At 43.2% G+C, this 19,710-nt stretch overlaps 1 protein-coding gene across 3 annotated transcripts in view; it reads right to left on the reverse strand.

Annotated features, from left to right (window-relative positions):
• The window catches only part of LOC126975667 (probable ATP-dependent RNA helicase kurz), a 48,090-nt gene that overhangs the window by 12,836 nt on the left and 15,544 nt on the right, over nt 1–19,710 (reverse strand). For all 3 annotated transcript variants that reach the window (XM_050823657.1, XM_050823658.1, XM_050823656.1), the window contains 3 exons: nt 18,675–18,894; nt 9,281–9,509; nt 942–1,067 (listed from right to left, as the gene is read on the reverse strand). In XM_050823657.1, the coding sequence (XP_050679614.1) occupies nt 942–1,067; nt 9,281–9,509; nt 18,675–18,894 (575 nt within the window). The remainder of the gene's footprint in view (nt 1–941; nt 1,068–9,280; nt 9,510–18,674; nt 18,895–19,710) is intronic.

Genomic DNA, 19,710 nt, shown 5'->3' on the forward strand with positions numbered 1-19,710 from the left:
AACGAAAATAATGTGGTTACTGATAATCGGCTAATTAAAGAAAACCAGCGGATTACAAAGGAGACAAATCGAGGACTATTGGGGGTTGGTATGAGCCAAATTTAGAAAATTTTACACGAAGGATTGAAAGTTCGGAAACTTTGTTGTCCTTGTGGTATTCTACCATTTGTTTACCCAGGGTGTTAAAAAAAAGCCGCGTTCTCTTACATCATAACCACGCTTCTTCACACACGGCCAACAAAACTAAGTCATTTTTAGCTTTCGAAAAAGTACAAATCGTCACCCATCCTGCACATAACCCCGACCTAGCAAGCACTCTGTGATTTATGTATTTTCCCCAAAATCAAAGATTTGATGAGGGTTTCACTTTTACCAATTCCGAAGAGGCAGTGATAGCTTTCAATCAGCAGGTAGAAAAAATGCCTTCAGATCTGTGGTCCTCCTGTTTAAAAAAATTGTTCGATCCCATGGTAAAATGTTTAAAATGTAAAGGAGAGTATTTTGAAAAGCATACACATAATATTTTGGTTATAACATGTAGATTTTTTTAAGTTACGCAAAACTTTTAGTGTGACCTACGTATAAGACATTAGCAATAAAAACAAATTTATTGAATTAGGCGTTATTTTGCGGAAATCCATAAATATTCAAATGTTGTAAGCGTTCTTGAGTGTAAATTCCACTAAGTTTTGTCTTCAAACAATTCGAGTTTCGCCTCTACACCAGGCATCCTCAGGAGATGTTGACTCGCCAAATTAATATTAATAATAATTAATTTTTAAAGAAAATTTTAAAAGCGGGAGGGTAAGGTGGCGCAAGTTGCCTAGCTATTTATAAATAAAATTGTAAATTGTACGAACGCACACAATTATTATTTTGGTATTTGGTATACCGGTAACTGAAAAATTAATTTATGAAAAATAGAGAAATTATCCACATACCTCTTCGTCGTCCGTTCGTTTATTCCTCGATTCGGCTTTCTCCAAGATTCCGAGCACTTCAAGTCGCTTCTCCGCAAGCCGGAGTTGCATTCGGTCGGGAGCAGTCGGAAATGGGAAATTTACAACCTGCGTAACAAATCTAGAGATGAAATTTCATTTATGCTTCATTGGCCGCAATAGGTACTTATTTATTTATTTAATACTAGCTGACCCGATAGACGCTGTCCTGTCAACAAAAAAAAATGTAAGCATTCGGGAATAATGTAGTCTAAGGCCATCGGAAATGTGTAATCAAAGTCAATAAAATCAAAATGAAACAAAATACTCAAATTCCTGAATGATTTATAATAGAATATAAGGATTAAATATCGTATTTGTGCAAATAAGTTTTATATTACCTACCCCTTTATAATTGCAAATTTTTTGTAGTATTAAAATTGATATCGCTGACTTTTCTGTAGACCTATATGAGATACACAGTTCCGTCATACATTATTTTGTTATATCTCAAAGGGTTTAGACAGCGTTTTCGTTGAAAGCTCACAGACGGCTTATTTTTTCCGATACCATTATTTAAATAAAGACTTACGTCATTTTAATCATGCTGAAAATGTAATAACTATCACAAACATTAACAAGAGGTTCTCCTACCAGGAAATGGCCGGGTGTCAAGGGGAGAGGGTCTACCGGATTGTCACTTAACTGACTCAATGGTCGTGAATTCAGACAAGACTCTATTTGTACCAACACTGTGGTCATCTCCTCATAGGTTAGAGTATGATTACCTATCACCTTCTTAAAATGTGTCTTTGCCGAGCGAACCCCAGCCTCCCAAATTCCACCAAAATTTGGGCTTAAAGGAGGTATGTAGTGAAACGTTGTACCCTCAATTGCCAAAACACCCGCAATTTCTTGAGGGACTTTTGATTTGGTTGTATGGAATATTTCTCGCAGCTCTTTATCAGCACCGACAAAGTTTGTGCCGTTATCGCAATGTAGATCAGTGCAACGTCCTCGTCGACCAACGAATCTACGAAATGCAGCGATGAAGCCTTTTGAAGTTAAGTCAGACACTGCTTCTATATGAATGGCACGAGTCACCATACACACGAAAAGGCAAATATAACCTTTATAGGATTTGCCTCCCCTACCAGGAGAGAATCGGAAATTTATGGGACCCGCATAGTCTACACCTGATGACTTAAAAACCTTACTTGGCTGCAACCGCACTTCTGGTAATTGACCCATCAGAGGAGTGGTTTTGCGTTGGGAGTATCTTATACATGTGACACAACGGCGAAAACATTTTTTAACTAACTGCCTGGCATGTATTACCCAAAACCTACTTCTGAGGTAATTGAGCATTGCTTGAGGTCCGCCATGCATTGTTGAGATATGAGCGTCCTGTACGATGACCTGGGTAAGATGACTTACGTCAGGCATCACTATGGGATGTTTCTCGTCGTAACTCAACTTAGATAAAGTTATTCGACCACCTACTCTCAAAAGTCCCATTTCATCTAAAAACGGGTTGAGAATGTGCAGTTCATTTTTCTTATGTACATGACCTCCAGACTTTAGTTGCCTGATTTCCTCTTTAACCTTTCCGCATCAGCGCGCTCCGGATCTCGCTGTACACTATAGATCGGCAAGCTTCCGGCATTTTCGCGGCATTTTCCCCGTGTGTATTATTTTACGTGTAGTTATAAAATGCTTATAACTAGGGTGATTTGAGTGACTGTCACTGAAAGCTATTGAAACAAGCTATAAGACCATGTATAAATTATTCATATTGTCTTTCTTTTTTATTTCACAAAGACTTTTCATTCGAAAAAAAGTGTAAAAATAGGTATATTTTAAAATAAATATTGTTATTATTGTTAATTACTTGTTTTATTTATTTCCTTTTATGTTTTAGTAATGAATAGTATATGTTAATTATAAAATTAAGCTTAAATCTCCACAAAGAACGATCTTCGTGTAAAGTCTTGATAACGACCGCTCGCTGCGCCGGCCGGGAACAAGTGGACACATAAGTGCTTTGTCCGTAAAGCTATGACGTCGAATATTGGTGGCCTTGAATCGTAACGGATCGAAATGTGTTTGGGAATTCACTCGTTCATAACTGCGTAGGCAAATAAACCATCTTGTACACCTAATAAGGGTGAAAACTGGATGAGGTAAAAGAGTGCCCCGCGGCACAGCCGCCCTCATTGTTTTTTGAATTACCAGTGCCCGCGGGCACGGCCGATGCGGAAAGGTTAAATTTTAATGCCTGAACTTGTTTAATGCAACCTAGTAAAGAATCATTAATTTCCCTTGCAGTAATGAACTCCGGATGTTTCTTTCTTTCGTGCGCTTTTAATTTTAAATTTAAAAATCTATTAACATATGACACAATTCTTAACATTTTGTTCAGAGACGAATATTTACTCCAAAATAAATTGTTTTCTTCTTGCTTGAAACGTTGATTTGCGTCCACTTTCTTCAACGCAACTAAGGTCTTGATTTCCCCAGTTTTGCACGCTCTGACTTCTTCTTGTGTGCTGTATTCTGTTATTGGATAATTGATCAATTGTTGATGAAGAAATGCAGGTCCCTTCCACCAAAGCATCTCTCTCTTTAAGTCGGAAGGTTGCAATCCTCTGGAAGCACAGTCTGCGGGGTTAAGTTTTGTTCCAACATGATTGAACTGATTACTGTCTAGAATGTTAAGAATTTCTGATACTCTATTACTTACAAAAGTTGTCCACCTAGACGGCAATCCTCGCAACCATGCTAGGACAATGGTTGAATCAGACCATGCGTGAAGCTTTTCTTTAGGCACAGCCATAACTTGTGCAACTTCATGCAGCAATTTTGTAGCCAGGACTGCACCGCACAATTCTATTCTAGGAATTGATAACTCCTTCTCAATCGGCGTCACTTTTGTTTTCGAGGCTAGGAGATGTACGTGAACATCACCCTTTTCGTTTACTGAACGAAAGAACACAACCCCAGCGTAAGCTGTTTGGGAAGCGTCTGCAAACGCGTGCAATTCGACTTCACAATCTTGAGTAAAATGTAGCCACCTTGGAATTAAGATGGTTTTCAGCTCAGTGAGTTGTGATCTGTATTTTAGCCATTCATTTAGCAAATCTACAGGAAGCTCATCGTCCCAAGCCAAACCTGACTTCCACAGTTTTTGAATGAATACCTTAGCAGTCACGACAACGGGCGCGATCCAGCCCATTGGATCGTATAGCCGAGCAATGGCGGACAACACTTGACGCTTTGTTGGTAATTTGTCAACTTCGGGCAAATCTACCGTGTACTGAAACTCGTCAGAATCTCTGTTCCAACAAATGCCCAAAACTTTAACCATTTTGTCTGCCTTAATGAGAATAGATGGAGCTGAACTCTGATTGTCTTGGTCAATGTACTGCAATAAAGCTCTACTGTTGCTGCTCCACTTCTGTAATTGAAAACCTCCTGCCTGCATAAGCTTATTCAATCCCTTATAAATTTCAATTGCCTCCTCTTCAGTTTGACAGCCCGTCATGAGATCGTCGATATAAAAATCCTTCATCGTTATTTCCGATGCGGTTGGATAATTGAGACGCTCGTCCTCTGCCAACCGTTGCAGAGACTTTACGGCCAAATGAGGTGCGCACGCCGTTCCAAAGGTGAGTGTGAGCAACTCGTACTGACCCAGAGGTTCATCGGGGTGGAATCTCCATAAGATCCTTTGGAAACGCGTGTCCTCATCATTAAGGCGCACTTGCCTGTACATTTTGATTAAATCTGCAACGATACATATAGGAAATATACGCCACCTCATCAGAATGTGTCTCAGATCTTGTTGTAGTTTGGGCCCGACATGAAGATTGTCGTTAAGAGATACGCCGTTCTTACCTTTGCAAGAGGCATCGAAGACAACTCGTACTTTGGTAGTTTCCTTATCTTCCCTTACAACGGCGTGATGTGGGAAATAAGCTGCCTTTGGCTCGACCATTTCGTCCTTTATTTCGATCATATGATTTAAATCCAGATACTCTTGCATTACCTTACAATATTCTTCCTTAAATTTTGGATTCCTTTGAAGTTTCTTTTGAATCAAGTTTGGTTCATTTTCTAACTCCCAGAATTGTTTTAATAAAAAATCTTCTCTTACTTGAACGTGTAGGCTTACCATTTTTCTGACACCAGTTGAAGGTACTTGGGATACCTTCCCTGAAATGATCCACCCAAAGATGGTGTTTTGAGCTAATAAGTGTCCCTTTGGGTGTTTGATAATGTCATTCAAGAGGACTTCGCCATACACTTCAGCTCCTAGTAAAATATCAATTCTACCAGGTGATTTGAATCCTGGGTCAGCTAGTGATAGGTTCTCAATATCTAGCCAATCAGGTGACGAGATTTTGTTGGTAGGTAATCGAGAAATAAGGGATTTTAATACATATGCAGAAATTTGAATAGACTTACTTGGATCCCTACGCGACTCTATTTGGAAAGAAACCATGTGCTTTATACGCAATCGACCATCCCCTATACCTGACACGCAGCCACTAACTGACACTCGCTTAAGCCCTAATGTTTGTACTGTTTGCTCTGTGACAAAAGAGGCCTGTGAGCCTTGGTCGATCAAGGCGCGTAGAACACAGAATTGACCGCTGTCAGAAGATGCTCTCACAATTGCCGTCGCCAAAAGAACGTCGGCCAATCCGACGACTGTTTCTTCCCTTGCAAAATTGGCAACGACATTCACCCTTTGATTGGGTGATGAAGGTTGACTGTTTCCTTGATTAGGTTGCTTTGATTGTGTGAATGTGTGGTTGTTCTCTGTTGTGTTTGTGAACCCTTGTTGTATTTCTCTTTCCTGATGAAGCAAAGAGTGATGTCGTTTAGCACATCTACGACAGCTTGTTGTGTAACGACATTTCTTAACTGAATGGGTGGGTGCTAGACAGTTAAAACAAAGAGATTTTTTCTGTACGTATTCTTGTCTCTCTTGCGGCGCTAGTTGTCCAAATCCCTTGCACTGATAGAGGAAATGATCTCCTGAACACAAGATACATTGATATTTCGTAGCGTCATCATGAACTGCGAATGATTTAATTTTCTCTATACGTTTTGCATTGTTGTGAGGAGTTTTAGACATTTGTTTGCTACTATCAATCATTTACAGTGTCCTAAACCGTGACTCTAGGAATACTTCTAATTCATCCCATTTAGGCAATGTGTCAGATGAAACACCACTGACAGTTATCTCCCACTGGCGGAGTGACTCGTGATCTAGTTTGGACACGACTAGGAAAACGAGAATTGCGTCCCACTCTTTGGTTTCAATTCCCAAGTTGTTGAGAGACGTGATACACGATGTTGTTCCATCTAGCAAACATCTTATGGAGTAGGCAGATTCGCAGGTGATATGCTTTTGAGTGAATAAACTCTTGAGAATAGCATTACAATTGTACCTTTTGTTATTATATCTGTTTGTTAGTTTTTTCCATGCCGCGCTGTAGTTAAGTTCAGTTGTTGGTAAATTTCGAATGAGCGCTTCCGCATCACCCGATAAAGTGCTCTTTAAATAATGCAATTTTTCAACGGCAGACAAATTCCGATTGTTGTGAATAAGTGAGCAAAAAAGATCGTGAAATTGTTGCCATTCTTCGTATTTTCCACTGAATTTAGGTAACTCTATTTTAGGAAGTTTGACATCACTGGACTTAGACTCTTTAACCACCGACTGCGGTGGCAATGCTTGTGATTCGTCACAACGAATCATGGCATGAATAGCTTCTTTCAAACAGCCTTTGTAATAAGTATAGTTTTCTTCAAACGTATCGTACGTGCCTTTCGTAAAGTAGTCAAGACTAGAGCTTTGGCTTTCATTTGCTGTTCCAATAATATGCCAATGAGTCTCCGTAAACTCCTTCCACAAGCTTTCAACTATTTCCAACCTTGTTTCTAAATAACCTCTTGTGACCCTTTCCTTAGGACTTTTTCTGTAATTAGCCTCAGCTCGATTTAATTTCGTAAGTCTTTCCTGTTGAATGGCAATTGATTTTTCCACACTCATATTGTCAGTTGTGAGAAATTTAATTCAATGAGATAGGTAATTATTCTAAGTCGATGGAATATATTTGTTGAAAATTTGCTAAGTCAATGAAGCATTCATCGAAATCTTTCTAAGTCTTTTTAAAACTTAACACTTCAAAATTTTTTTGGGCATGGATTCCCCGTCTGTGCACTTTTTAGTGAATTATTCTAAGTCCTTGAATTTACTTTAAAATTTTACAAGTTCAAATAATATCAGTAATTTTATAAGTTAATTTACTCACAGTTTTAGGGTCCAAATTCACTTTGATTTATTAGCACTCAACTCACCGCTACCACATAGAAACTTTATCTTCCTAAATCTGTTGTCCTTTTGAATGTCCCGGGTTTCGGCACCAAATTTTTGTTGAATACACTATCTACGTTCACAATGAAACACACACAAACACTTCTATTTATTTATTATCCACCGCCGTGGCAAAAATTAAGCGAACTCCTAACATAGTAATACTAAGCCTTACACCCAATACACAAAGCACAATCATAGTCCGTTTTAATCTATAGCTAGCGCCATCTAGGCATCTAGGACGTAAACTTTATTGACAGACTCACAGAGTCTGTGAACTGTGTGGAGGTTTACCTAACATGAATTTCAACACCCAACAAATATCGTTAATGTATATAAAACTTAACAAAACCTTCCTCGCGAACAACGCTATTTGTGAAAACAGCATGAAAATCGGTGCAGTAGTTTTTGAGTTTATCGCGAACAGACACGAAGACACAGTGTAGGGGATAGCATGCAGCCTTGCGAAACACCAGTGTTTATGGGTTTTAAGTCGGAGCATGCACCGTTGATAACAACCTTGATGCTCCTATCGGCGAAAAAGCTAGTGACCCATTTGCACAACTTCTCGGGAAGACCATAATAATAATAATTTTTTATTGGCCAAAAACTGCCACCAAATTTTTTACAATTACAATAGATATGAACAATTAACATTAAATAAAGAAAAGAAAAAATAACAATACAAATGTTAAAAAAACAATAAAGACAGAGAGAGATCTTTAAAACATGTAAGGATTATTTAATAACTAGAAAACGAGGCAGCAGCGCGATTCGCAAAAAGGAAAGTAAGAGCTTTATGCCACACCCGATTGAAGGCCTTCGTTATGTCCAAACTCACCGCCATCGCCTCTGCCTTCGACTCAACCGCTTGCGCCCATTTATGGGTGAGGTATGCAAAAAGATTATCAGCTGAAGAAGAAACCCTGACGGAAACTGTTTTAGTAGACGCTGATCAGCTGGTGCTCCTCTAGGTATCTGAAGAGCTGACGGTTGGTGATCGACTTCATTACTTTATTATAATAGTAGAGGAGTCAAATCAACAAAGTTTCTACGTATTATTGTTTATTGTAATTATTTCAAATTACACATATGAATAACGACGTTGGGCGTTACAAAGATCTCCCTCATCTTTCGCTTACTTCGTTAAACTTTCTCTAAATATAATCTTAAATTATTAATAAACTTTCTTATATCTATCCATAATGCAACATAATTATATATTATAATCGATCGTCGGTCCATCTTGTGGGGGCCCTACCTACACTGCGTCTTCCGGTATGTGGTCGCCACTCGAGGACTTTACTTCCAACGGACATTTGTCCGTCGAGCTATGTGCCCTGCCCACTGCCATTTTCGTTTCGCAACCATCTAGGCTAGATCGGTGGCTTTGGATTCCTTACAGATCTCCTCATTTCTTATTCGATCTCGCAGGGAAACTTCGAGCAAAGCCCACAGCATGACCCTCTAAACGACAATGAGTTTTCTCATAAGGCCCATAGTACAAGTTTGCGTTCCGTATGTCATTACTGGCAACACACACTGGATTTTGGACGAAAAGATTTTCCGGAGCTTCCCTAACGCTCAGTAGGAATAATAAGTTCTTCTCGAGTAGGTTGGTTAGGGGCAGCGCAGGACCGATCATCATGGCGACCTGTGGGGAGACCTTTGTCCAGTAGTGAACTTCTTTCCGCTGAGATGATTATGATAGTAATATCTCCCATGTTAAGTTTCTAACTGGGTAATAATGCAGCTTACATTGTCCCGAATAACTAAATAGGTTGGAATAAGGATTGTAAATAAAACATTAATATTAACAGTGACTTGACCATGCTGTTAGTTCACATTGTTTTACAAAACCGTCAAAAATCCATAATACCTAATTCCTGAACTGACTCAGAATTGTTGTGGAGTACGGGCACAAGAGGTCGTGAATGTAAGGCGGGAGCGGTACCTTGTCGATAGCCATGCACTTCATCTGCAGCAGCAGGTCGTCGACGGGGCGGCGCTGCAGGTCGGGCGCGTGGTGCGGCACACAGCGGTGCTGGAACACGGCAGCGCTGTACACGCGGTAGGCGTGGCCGGCGCCCGTGCGGCCCGCCCGCCCCGCGCGCTGCTCGGCGCTGGCCTGCGACGACCACACCACGCGCCACGCGCTCGCACCCGTCTTGTGGTCGTACACTCTGGAATATTATGTTTGTAGTGGCTAGTACGAGCGGCCGGGTCATCTGGTGTTAAGTCACCGCTGCCCACATTCTCTTGGACCACCAGAGCGATCACAGGAGCGTTGCCGGCCTTTAAGGAAGGTATTCGCACTTTTTTTGAAGGTTGCCATGTTTTATCGTCCCGGAAACACCGCACAAGGAAGCTCATTCTACAGCTATAAAGCTGTACGTGGAAGAACGCTCCTTGAAAACCGCACTGTGGAGGACCGCCACACATCCAGATGGTGGGGATGATATCCTCCTAACTTGTGGCGTGTCCTGCGAAGGTGGAATTCGTCGGCAGGAATCAAGTTAGACAGGTCTTAGACACTGCCGGTGATAATTGCGTTAGAAGACACACAATAAAGCGACGTTTCTACGCAACGTAAAAGGATCCAACCGTGTGTTGTCGAAGAGCGGTGATACAACAAATGTTTTTTAGTGGAAATCGCGCAAACTTGAGTCTTCTGGGGGTTAAATTAGACAACGTTAATTTTACCCCATTCCGCAACCTTCTCAAGAAAGAAACTCGATAAAAGACACAAATTTTTTCCGGCACTTTTCGACGATTTCGAGAGACACGTGGCCCGTATATACGGCATCACCAGTGCTGTCGTCTGCATAGCAATGTATATCGAAGATGTCCAACCTTCACGGAAGCCTTCCCTTGCTTTCAATAGACATCGCCCATCTATGTGTAGGTATACCAGAAGATATACCAACAACTTATTACGATTAATTATACTCAAATCAAATCAAAAGCACTTTATTCACATAGCTCACGGAAATGACACTTATGAATGTAAAAAAAAAATCTTATTGAATCTATGGCTACTTCGTAATGGGTTGAGCTAATAAGAAAAAATAGCAAGAAACTCATTGCAACTCTTTTAAATCAAAATTTACATTTTCATCGTTTTACAAATCATTTCAATTACAATATTATATGTAAAGTGATGCAACAAACATACTCAAACGTCAAATAAACAGTCAATGCCTTACACGAGCAAGTCAAAATTTTTAAATTGAAAGTGCTCTCCGTGATAATGGAGAAGGTAGGTAATAGCAATAGGCCTGTAGTTAGCCGGATCCAATCTGTCTCACGATTAGAGAAATGCCATCCGACCCGCTCGACTTCGTGACGGCCAACGAAAACAGAGCTCGCCGAACAGTTTTCTGTCTGAACTGTACTTCAGGTATAGAGCTACGACACCGCGGGATGGTCGGCGATGTTTTTCCTTTGTCGTCAAGAGTCGAGTTAGAGGCGAAAAGAGCGCACAGTAGATCGGCTTTCTCATTCGCCGTATGAGCCAGGGTGTCATTCTTCATGTGCAACGGAGGCAGGGACGGCTGGTTGAAGTTACCAAGAGCAGCTCTCGACAACGACCAAATCTGGCGTGTTCCACCGATCGGCACTACAGAGCTTGGTATAGAAAATATACATTCCCTGTGGTATCACATCGGCTACTGCAAGGGCGGAGGCACTGGGATCATCCGAAGGGAAACAAACCTTGCCCCAAGGGTAGGACGCAAAAAAGGAACACATCCTATCCCAATCTACTGACTAAAAATTCTTACGACACTTAGCCTACAAGGACAATATATTAAAAGAAATTAATAATACCAACGATCTCTTAAAACTTTATAAAACCATATCACTATGCAATCGTGGAAACTCAATAGATCTCTGTTTTTTGCATAAAATTGTAAATGGTGCTATTGATAGCCCGAACTTATTAAACAGAATAAGGTTAGCAGTTCCAAGACAAAATGCACGGTCACATATTAAAAATAAAATTACTTTTATTATATTTAGTTACAAGGAGTAACCTAGGTAGAACCGCTCCTATTAACAGAATTGTAATGTCCTACAACAATACATTTAAAATAGCAGAATTGGACATATTTTGGAACTCTGTATCATTTTCAAGCGCAAATTTAAAAATCATTTTATTAAATAATATCATTCGTTTTTTTCATATTTAATAATAGTTGCTGTATTTTAAATTTAGTTTATATATAATTTACTTTTTTCTTTATTGTTTAGAGTTTTAATATTTTTATATTTTTGGGTAGGCGTAATTTATAAAGTAATTTAGATAGTAAGTAAACGAGGATATTTTTATAAAGAGTTGTAGAGCCAAACGCGGCGGGTCGCTGGTGGTCTACGACGTGGCGTGGTCAGACGTTCCAAGAGGGGCGTCGACAGAGACCTGGTAAATAGGATAGGTATATATATAGACATAGGTAATAGGTGGTCTAATAAGGACGGCGTGTGACTATCCACATCCGGGAGCCGCGTTGGCGACTCAACCAATTGGGACAAACCATACGCCAATGCAAAATTATGCACAGATCGCCCTGCGTAGTCTGTGGTACGTGAACTAAGCCATTCGGCATTGTGCCCGTTGAAATTACCCAAGACTACGATTTCAGCGGAGGGGATCTGTGCAAGCACGTCGTCATTTGCCGCTTGAATGCAGCCAATGAGATGCTTCGTTACTGCAAAGAGTAGACAGGTCCCTACCCTCAAGATTGCCTAGAAGGCGACAGCAGATATCCTCCCTAAAATAAAATTATGGTCTATTGTGTACCCGGGGTACGTTAAATATGACGTATCGCTAGGTCGAGATATCTGCGACTGCGTATGGAAACTCAAGGCCAGCTGCGCCGTTTCAAGGTAGTAGTGGACGGCGTTTAATAGGTGTGGATTCCCCTGATGTTGCAAAAGTCCACATTAAGCGTGTAGCGGGGTGCCGTGGTGATACTGCCATGTATGTCCTCGGACCGTTTAGGGGTGCTTAGCAGAAACCTCCACGTGTGGGCGGTGGTGTCGATCCACGATGAAACCTCTCTTAGGCGTTCTGAATAGAGTGACACCTACCTCTCCGGTGCACCCTGGAAACATTGCGCCTGTGACTGATTTGTTATTGCGCTCGATTTTCACTAATTGCTGCGTAATGGCAGTCCTTTGCTGGCCAGTGGCTAATATCTGCTCCACTCTTCCGGCGGTTAGTGGGTGCCAACCGGAAGATTTTACAGCATCCACCTGCGTCTTTGGCCTGCGCAGTTGATCGCCGTACGCGGGGATGACGGAGTCCTGGGAGGTTGAGCGCGACAGGGGTCGGGGATAAGTTACCCCTGTAACGTAATACGCTTCCTTCGGTCCTGATTTCAAGCTAAACGGTAGCCCCGTGAGTAGCCGCCACGAGGGTAATGGTCAAGTGTCCCCGCCTTGGCAGGGCCACAGGCGAGGTTCGGCTGGTCCCCGCAAGGGGAGGTGCTCAGCCATGCTGACGGGGTAAGAATGGGTGGAGGAACTGATGGATAGGATCGAATCCATCAGCCGCTCATCTCGAGCTCCCGATGTCGCGCAAGAGGCCAACCAGCTGGACCTATATTCCCCTTGCAGCCCTGATGGTTAAGTTAACCATCCCCAGTTGCGGGCTCGGTGGAGGGTGGGGAGCAAGGGGAACGAAGTTATTACCCGGTAAACTATGGACAACCCAAGATCCAAAAAAACCCCAAAACAAAATAATTCCCCGGCGGAGAAATCCACCGGGACCACACAGACCTCTGGAGCGTGTTCAGCACCTGCTGGCACCCAGAAATTACAGACCAAGGAGCCTAATAGGGAACCGTCTATGGGCACAGACGCCGCATCAGCAGTGTCTGCCCAATCAGTCAGCAGACTGGAGGCAGGTTGGACCCTCGTATCTTACAAGGGCCGAAACCAAAACAAACCCCGAATAGGGGAAAGTCACTCGGCACATGACAACACAGATCGCCATCGACCCAACAGGAGGCAAAGGCGCATAGCAGCTCGCCTTCGCAAGGCCAACGCTCAGAAAGCTAGCGCCTCAATGCCCTCCTCTGAACCCGAACCGCAACCCAGCACCTCACGAGGTTCGGATATGCCGGTCAAGCAAGCCCGGTATGATCCTAGGAAGGCCCCAGACAACCGAAGGCCTCCTTCCAACAAAGCAGGCGGAGTAGCCCAACCCTCGACATCCACCAAACGCACTCGCTTGGACGACACCAACTCTCCGAGGGGTGACCACAAGAGGGCCAAATTGCTTAATCGGCCCAAACCGACATCATACGCCAACGCTGCGAAAACCGACCCTGTTGTGGCCATAACATCTACCACTACAGGGCATATTGACGCGAATATGGCACAGCTTATACAAAGCAAGCTTGAAGATAAGCTCATGACAGCCATGATGGCCGCTATGAATGAAGACAGAGAAGGGCCTGCGTTTCTGGGCAAACCCGTCTATGATGAGGGCATCCTAAAACTGTGGTGCTCTAATCTTAAAACATTGGAGTGGCTGAAAATAGCTGTCCCGGAAATCCAACTCCCTAACGGTGACACCCTGGCAGTAAAAAACATCTGGGAAATTCCCAACCGCGTCAGGTGTGGCATTCTACTACCAGGTGAATGGAAGGACACCAAAGCAATCGGCGGGATGCTACGGTTCCAGAACTCTAGGGCCAAAATAGACAGCTGGTTGTTACACGCCCTTTATCACCACAACGACCACAGCTTCATCGTGGTAAGCATCCCGGAGGACCAAATCCCCAAAATCTTGGAGCATGAGCGCCGGCTATCATTCATGCTGGGCTCTGTATATCTGAAGTTCCAGGGGCCAGGAGGTAAATACACCGAGACCCCCCCCCCTCTATGGATACAAACAGTGAGGCATCGACAACAACTGGGAATAATATAGACGACAGTGATGCACTGCCGGAACCCATGGACGCTCAAGCAATTGACCCAGCAGACGGCAACTGCGCCACTAGCTCTCCCTCGGAGGAAGTGCTCAACAGCCTAAAGGAGCTCGAAGAGCTTCTGGCGACGGGCACCAAAGGCGATGCCGACTGCACCAAGGGCATTGAAGAGCTCTGCATCGGGGATGGCGAGGAGGGTGTGCTATCCAAAGATGGCATCCCCTTCTAAGTGCAGCACCATCCAAATAAACCTCCACCATAGCGAAACCGCAACGGCCCAACTTCGGAAATGGTTGGAGGTTAACCCTACAGCTCTCGCCCTAATCCAGGAGCCGTGGGTTAGGCGGGGCCGGATATGCCATCTCTCCAATATCGGAGGTAAGCTTATACATTACTCAGGACCAGAACACCCTAGAGCCTGTATCTACATTTCTAATAATCTACATGTGCAACCCCTAACAGATTTTTGTTACAGAGACTTATGCGCAATAAAAATACTGGACAGACACATCCTTCCAACTCACCAGAGAGCGATAGTGGTCGCCTCCGTCTATATGCCTGACGGGGAAGACCCACCGCCGGAAGAACTTGTCAAACTGGTGAACTACTGCGAGACAACCAAGAGCGAGCTTATTGTGGCTGCAGACTGCAATGCACATCACCCGCTCTGGGGCATGCAAACAACCAACAAAAGGGGTAAGCAACTCACTGAATACCTTTTTTCTACTAACCTTAATATCTTGAATGTAGGTTCAGAACCCACCTTTGTAAATAGAAGGAGCAAAACAATTATAGACATCACCTTAGCAATAGAGGGAGTGTCTGATTATATATCCAATTGGCATGTGTCGAAAGAAGCATCCTGCTCAGACCACAAATGGATACTTTTTAACATGGAGGTAAACATCACTACACCGCCTCCCAAGAGGAAACCCCGCAGAACGAATCTTACTCAGTACAAGTCGCTGATGGAATCGCGTCTAAAGGACGAAACACTCCCAGCCAGGATAATCGGAGTAGACAACATCGAAATCCAAATAGAAAAAATATACGAATTCATGACTGCCAGTTATCATGCTACATGTCCCCTCACCAGCCCTCAATCAGACAGACCAAGACCCCAGACCTGGTGGGGACCTGAATTAGAAAGGCTCAGGAAAAAAGTGAGGAGACATCTGAACCGCGCAATGAACACAGGCGATCAATACGACTGGGACATCTACAAAGAGTGTAAGTCTGAATACAAGAAACGCATCAGATACAGAAGATCAGAAGGCTGGCGTAAATTTTGCAGCAGCATCCAATGCCATAACCAGGCCAACAGGGCAAGGAAATTAATCTCCAACCAACCCAGGCAAATCCTCGGATCCCTGCTGAAACCTGACGGTACATTTACCAACTCACCAGAGGAAACAGAGCGAGTCCTGACGGAAACTCACTTTCCAGGATGCAAAATAATGCAGCATATCGAGTGGGTAAATGAAATCATAACCGCTGAGGAAGCTGACTGGCAACAAGCACACAAGTTGGTGACAACCGATAAAATAAAGTGGGCTATAAATTCCTTTCACCCCTTTAAGTCAGCAGGACCTGATGGGATCTTTCCCGCCTTGTTGCAATGGGGAGGAGAAGGTCTCCACAACCGGCTGATCAACATTTTCAGGGCGTGTCTAGCGCATAGATACATCCCTAGGATATGGAGGGAAGTTAAAGTGATCTTCATACCTAAACCAGGTAAAAGTGACTATTCTAACGCTAAATCTTACAGACCCATAAGCCTTACCTCTTTTACCCTGAAGACCCTAGAAAGGTTGTGTGAAAGAGAACTGAGGGAGAATTACCTTAAGAACATACCCCTACACCCCAACCAACACGCATACAGTCAGGGTAAAAGCACCGAATCTGCACTCCACGCTGTAGTGAACGTTATAGAGGGCGCACTTTCGGAAAAAACCTTTTGTCTAGGAACTTTCGTGGACATTGAAGAAGCCTTCGATAAGACAAAATTTACAAAAATAAAAGAAGCATTACACCGCCATGGAGTATGTACAACTCTGTCATCATGGATTGAAAACATGCTCAAACACAGAGTGATTTACTAAATGAAAGTGAGACACAGAAAGCATTTGTAGCTAAAGGCTGCCCCCAAGGAGGAGTTATCTCACCTCTTTTATGGAACTTGGTAGTAAATGATCTAATTACCACTCTAAACGAAAATCACTACTTTACGGTAGGCTACGCAGACAACCTAACTATATTAATAAGCGGAAAGTTTGCCAGTACTATATGTGAAGTAACAAATGCAGCATTGAAAATCGTGGAAAGATGGTGCATAGATAACGACCTATCAGTCAACCCACATAAAACGGAATTGGTAATGTTCACAAACAAAAGAGTTCTGGGTAACTATAAACTGCCAAAACTGTTTAACACCGAACTCCAACTAAACAGCGAAGTGAAATACTTAGGAGTTATACTTGACAGCAAGTTAAACTGGGCGGCCCACTTGGAAACAAAAATAAATACAGCTACCGTAACCTTCTGGCAATGCCGTAGAATGTTGGGAAAGACATGGGGACTTGCCCCGAACATCGTACTATGGCTCTACACAGCTGTGATACGACCTATGATATGTTACGGCGCAGTTGTATGGTGGCCACGCACCAAGCTGATCACTACTTGTAATAAACTGCAACGATTCCAAAGACTAGCGTGTATGGCTATCACAGGATGTATGCGAACTACACCTACCGCGGCTGTAGAAGCTATGCTGAATCTTCCGGCACTACACCTCTATATAAAACAAGAGGCGGCCTGTGCCGCAGTAAGGTTGAAGACATTAAATCTTTGGAAAACCACTCAATCCCCACACCCAGAGGTTCTAAATGAGGTGATTGAAAAGGAGCCTCTGCTGTTGGCAGTAAGTGATAGATCTCCAAAGGAATACATATTCGATAAGAGATACAAAATACAGCTGTATGAAGAACTGAAAGAGGACCTCAGTACAAAAAACCTCAGGATTTTCACAGATGGCTCAAAGACAAGGTCGGGCACGGGATACGGAGTGTTCTCGGATGACCTAAATATAAGAATAGCTGCATCACTAGGAGCTCATAACACTGTCTTCCAAGCAGAATGTATGGGTATCATAGAAGCAGTCACTGCTACTTTGACTCGAAAGGTAAAAGACTACTCCATCCGCATCCTTTCAGATAGCAAATCAGTACTACAAGCCCTACAAAGCCACACTATCACCTCTAAGCTAATATACAACTGTCACCAATGTCTGAGGGAGTTATGCGAAAATAACAACCAAGTAACTCTTCAATGGATAAAGGGACACAGTAACTCACGAGGGAATGATGCCGCTGATGAATTGGCCAGGAGAGGCTCAGCGATGACAGCAAAAGGACCAGAACCAACTATCCCTCTCCCGCCTAGCTGGCCTACGAAGGTAATACGCCAACACACCAAGGAATTACATAATAAGTACTGGATGAATGTAAGTGGGTGTAGACAAGCAAAAGAAGCTCTACTTCAAATAGACCCCAAGCTCTCTCGCAAGCTAGTAAAACTTCCACGACCTAGGTTACGGAAAATAACTCATGTACTAACGGGTCACGGCCCTTTTAACAAGCATCTGTTCAATATAGGTGTCACCGACAGCCCACTGTGCAGAGCCTGCACGGAGGCGGACGAAACGGCCGCACACGTCATTTTGGAGTGTAGGAGTGTGGCCTCATACCGGGCCAAACACCTGGGGTCACCGAGGACTCTCCCCGAGGTCATGGGTGACATCAGAGGTTTGATACATTACCTTGAGGAACTAGGGTGGCAGGATTAGCCGCCCTCCTCACCACGCAAAATAGGCGCGCTGTAGTCGTCGAGTTGCGGATAATAGCCCGTGATAACCTATAACCTATGTCCTCGGACATGCGCGGTTCTGTGCCCTTCCCAAAATACAACGGGCAGCCCGAGCGAGAATGCGGGTAGCTATTCTCCAACTCTGGTGGAGCTGGTACCCTCCTGGGGTCAAAAATATTTTACCGGACCGCTGTCCGCAGTGAGAGAGGGGGGGGGGACAGACTCCGGTGCTCGACACTAACCTATGCGAAACATAGCGGCACTAAGCTACCATTGTAACTACCAATTGTACTGACGTCATAAGACGGAAGCGTGACAATCCCACTTTTAAAAAGCCCTTAGTCGCCTCTTACGACACCCTTGGGCCTGGGATTCCCGTATTCTTTTTACGCCCCGGGGAGCACGCTAATGATATTGTCTCGAATTGACGAAATTGACGAGATATACAATCCGCTCAGAGGTTTGCAAGTCCTTAGCCTTTTGACTCTTGACCCTATAAGGATTCCTTGCTTTTTTACTAGGTCATACGGAACACCAAAAAGGACTCACTTCATCTTCTTCTTGCCGGTGTCAACGACGTATTTGATTGCGGGGATTGTGAGCGAAGTTTCCGCCACGTCGGTGCTGACGACACACAGGCGAGCCCCTGGGGGCGGCGGCGCGAACACCCGGCCCTGCTTGGAGGAGCTGAGCATGGAGTACAACGGAAGAGCCCACAGCGGCTGGCGACATGACTTTATCTCTGTTGTAAGCGCACTGTCTTCCGTATCTAAAACAACAAATTCAGAAATTGAAATTTTCTTGTAATGGATGTCAACTTTTTTACAATGGAAGTAGAGCTAAAAACAAGCGTATGACTCATCGGATGTTAAGTTATCACCACCTCCCACGTTTACTTACAACACCGGTAAAACTCGCGAAAGTTGCTGACCATTCAGGAGGCTTAAGAATAATCCTGGAAACATTGCAAAAGAAAGCTCTTTCCACAATTTCGTTGTTCATGGCAGAATATTCGAGAAAGTTATCTAATTTAGTGGCGTGTCGCACGAAGTTGGAGTTCGGTGACAAGAATCAGTTCAAACAGCTCTTCAGAGGACTCCCTGTGATAAATGCGATAGAAGAACGCCATATCTTCGACAATCTAAGTAGCTCTACACTAAAAAAATGTGTGTGTACTTATGTATGCACGCCAGAAGTTTTACTTCTTTGGCCTAACAAAGCAAAAATCCTTAAAATTATTTATTCCTCTATGCTATGCTATTCTACGTTTGTAGAAAGAACAATATTGTTTAATCTTGCAACGATGGCTTTGACAATTAAATATTAAATAACGAATACCACTGTACAGGCTTGAACCCTTTGCCTATCCTAATGATGGACAAAGAAACCCAAAAAAAAATAACGAATGTTGCAAAAGTCACAAAATTTTAAGAACCAACTTCACCCTGTTACTTTTGTGTTACAGTGATGCGCGCGCATCTAAAAATTTCACTCTCATCATTTTTTTATAACGCGTCAAAGAAGTATAACTTCAAAATAATCTTCTTTCTTTCTTATATTACTCCATTGGTACTATTGGTCTCCA

This window comes from Leptidea sinapis, chromosome 37 (genome assembly GCF_905404315.1).
Source record: "Leptidea sinapis chromosome 37, ilLepSina1.1, whole genome shotgun sequence".
Taxonomy (NCBI): domain Eukaryota; kingdom Metazoa; phylum Arthropoda; class Insecta; order Lepidoptera; family Pieridae; genus Leptidea; species Leptidea sinapis.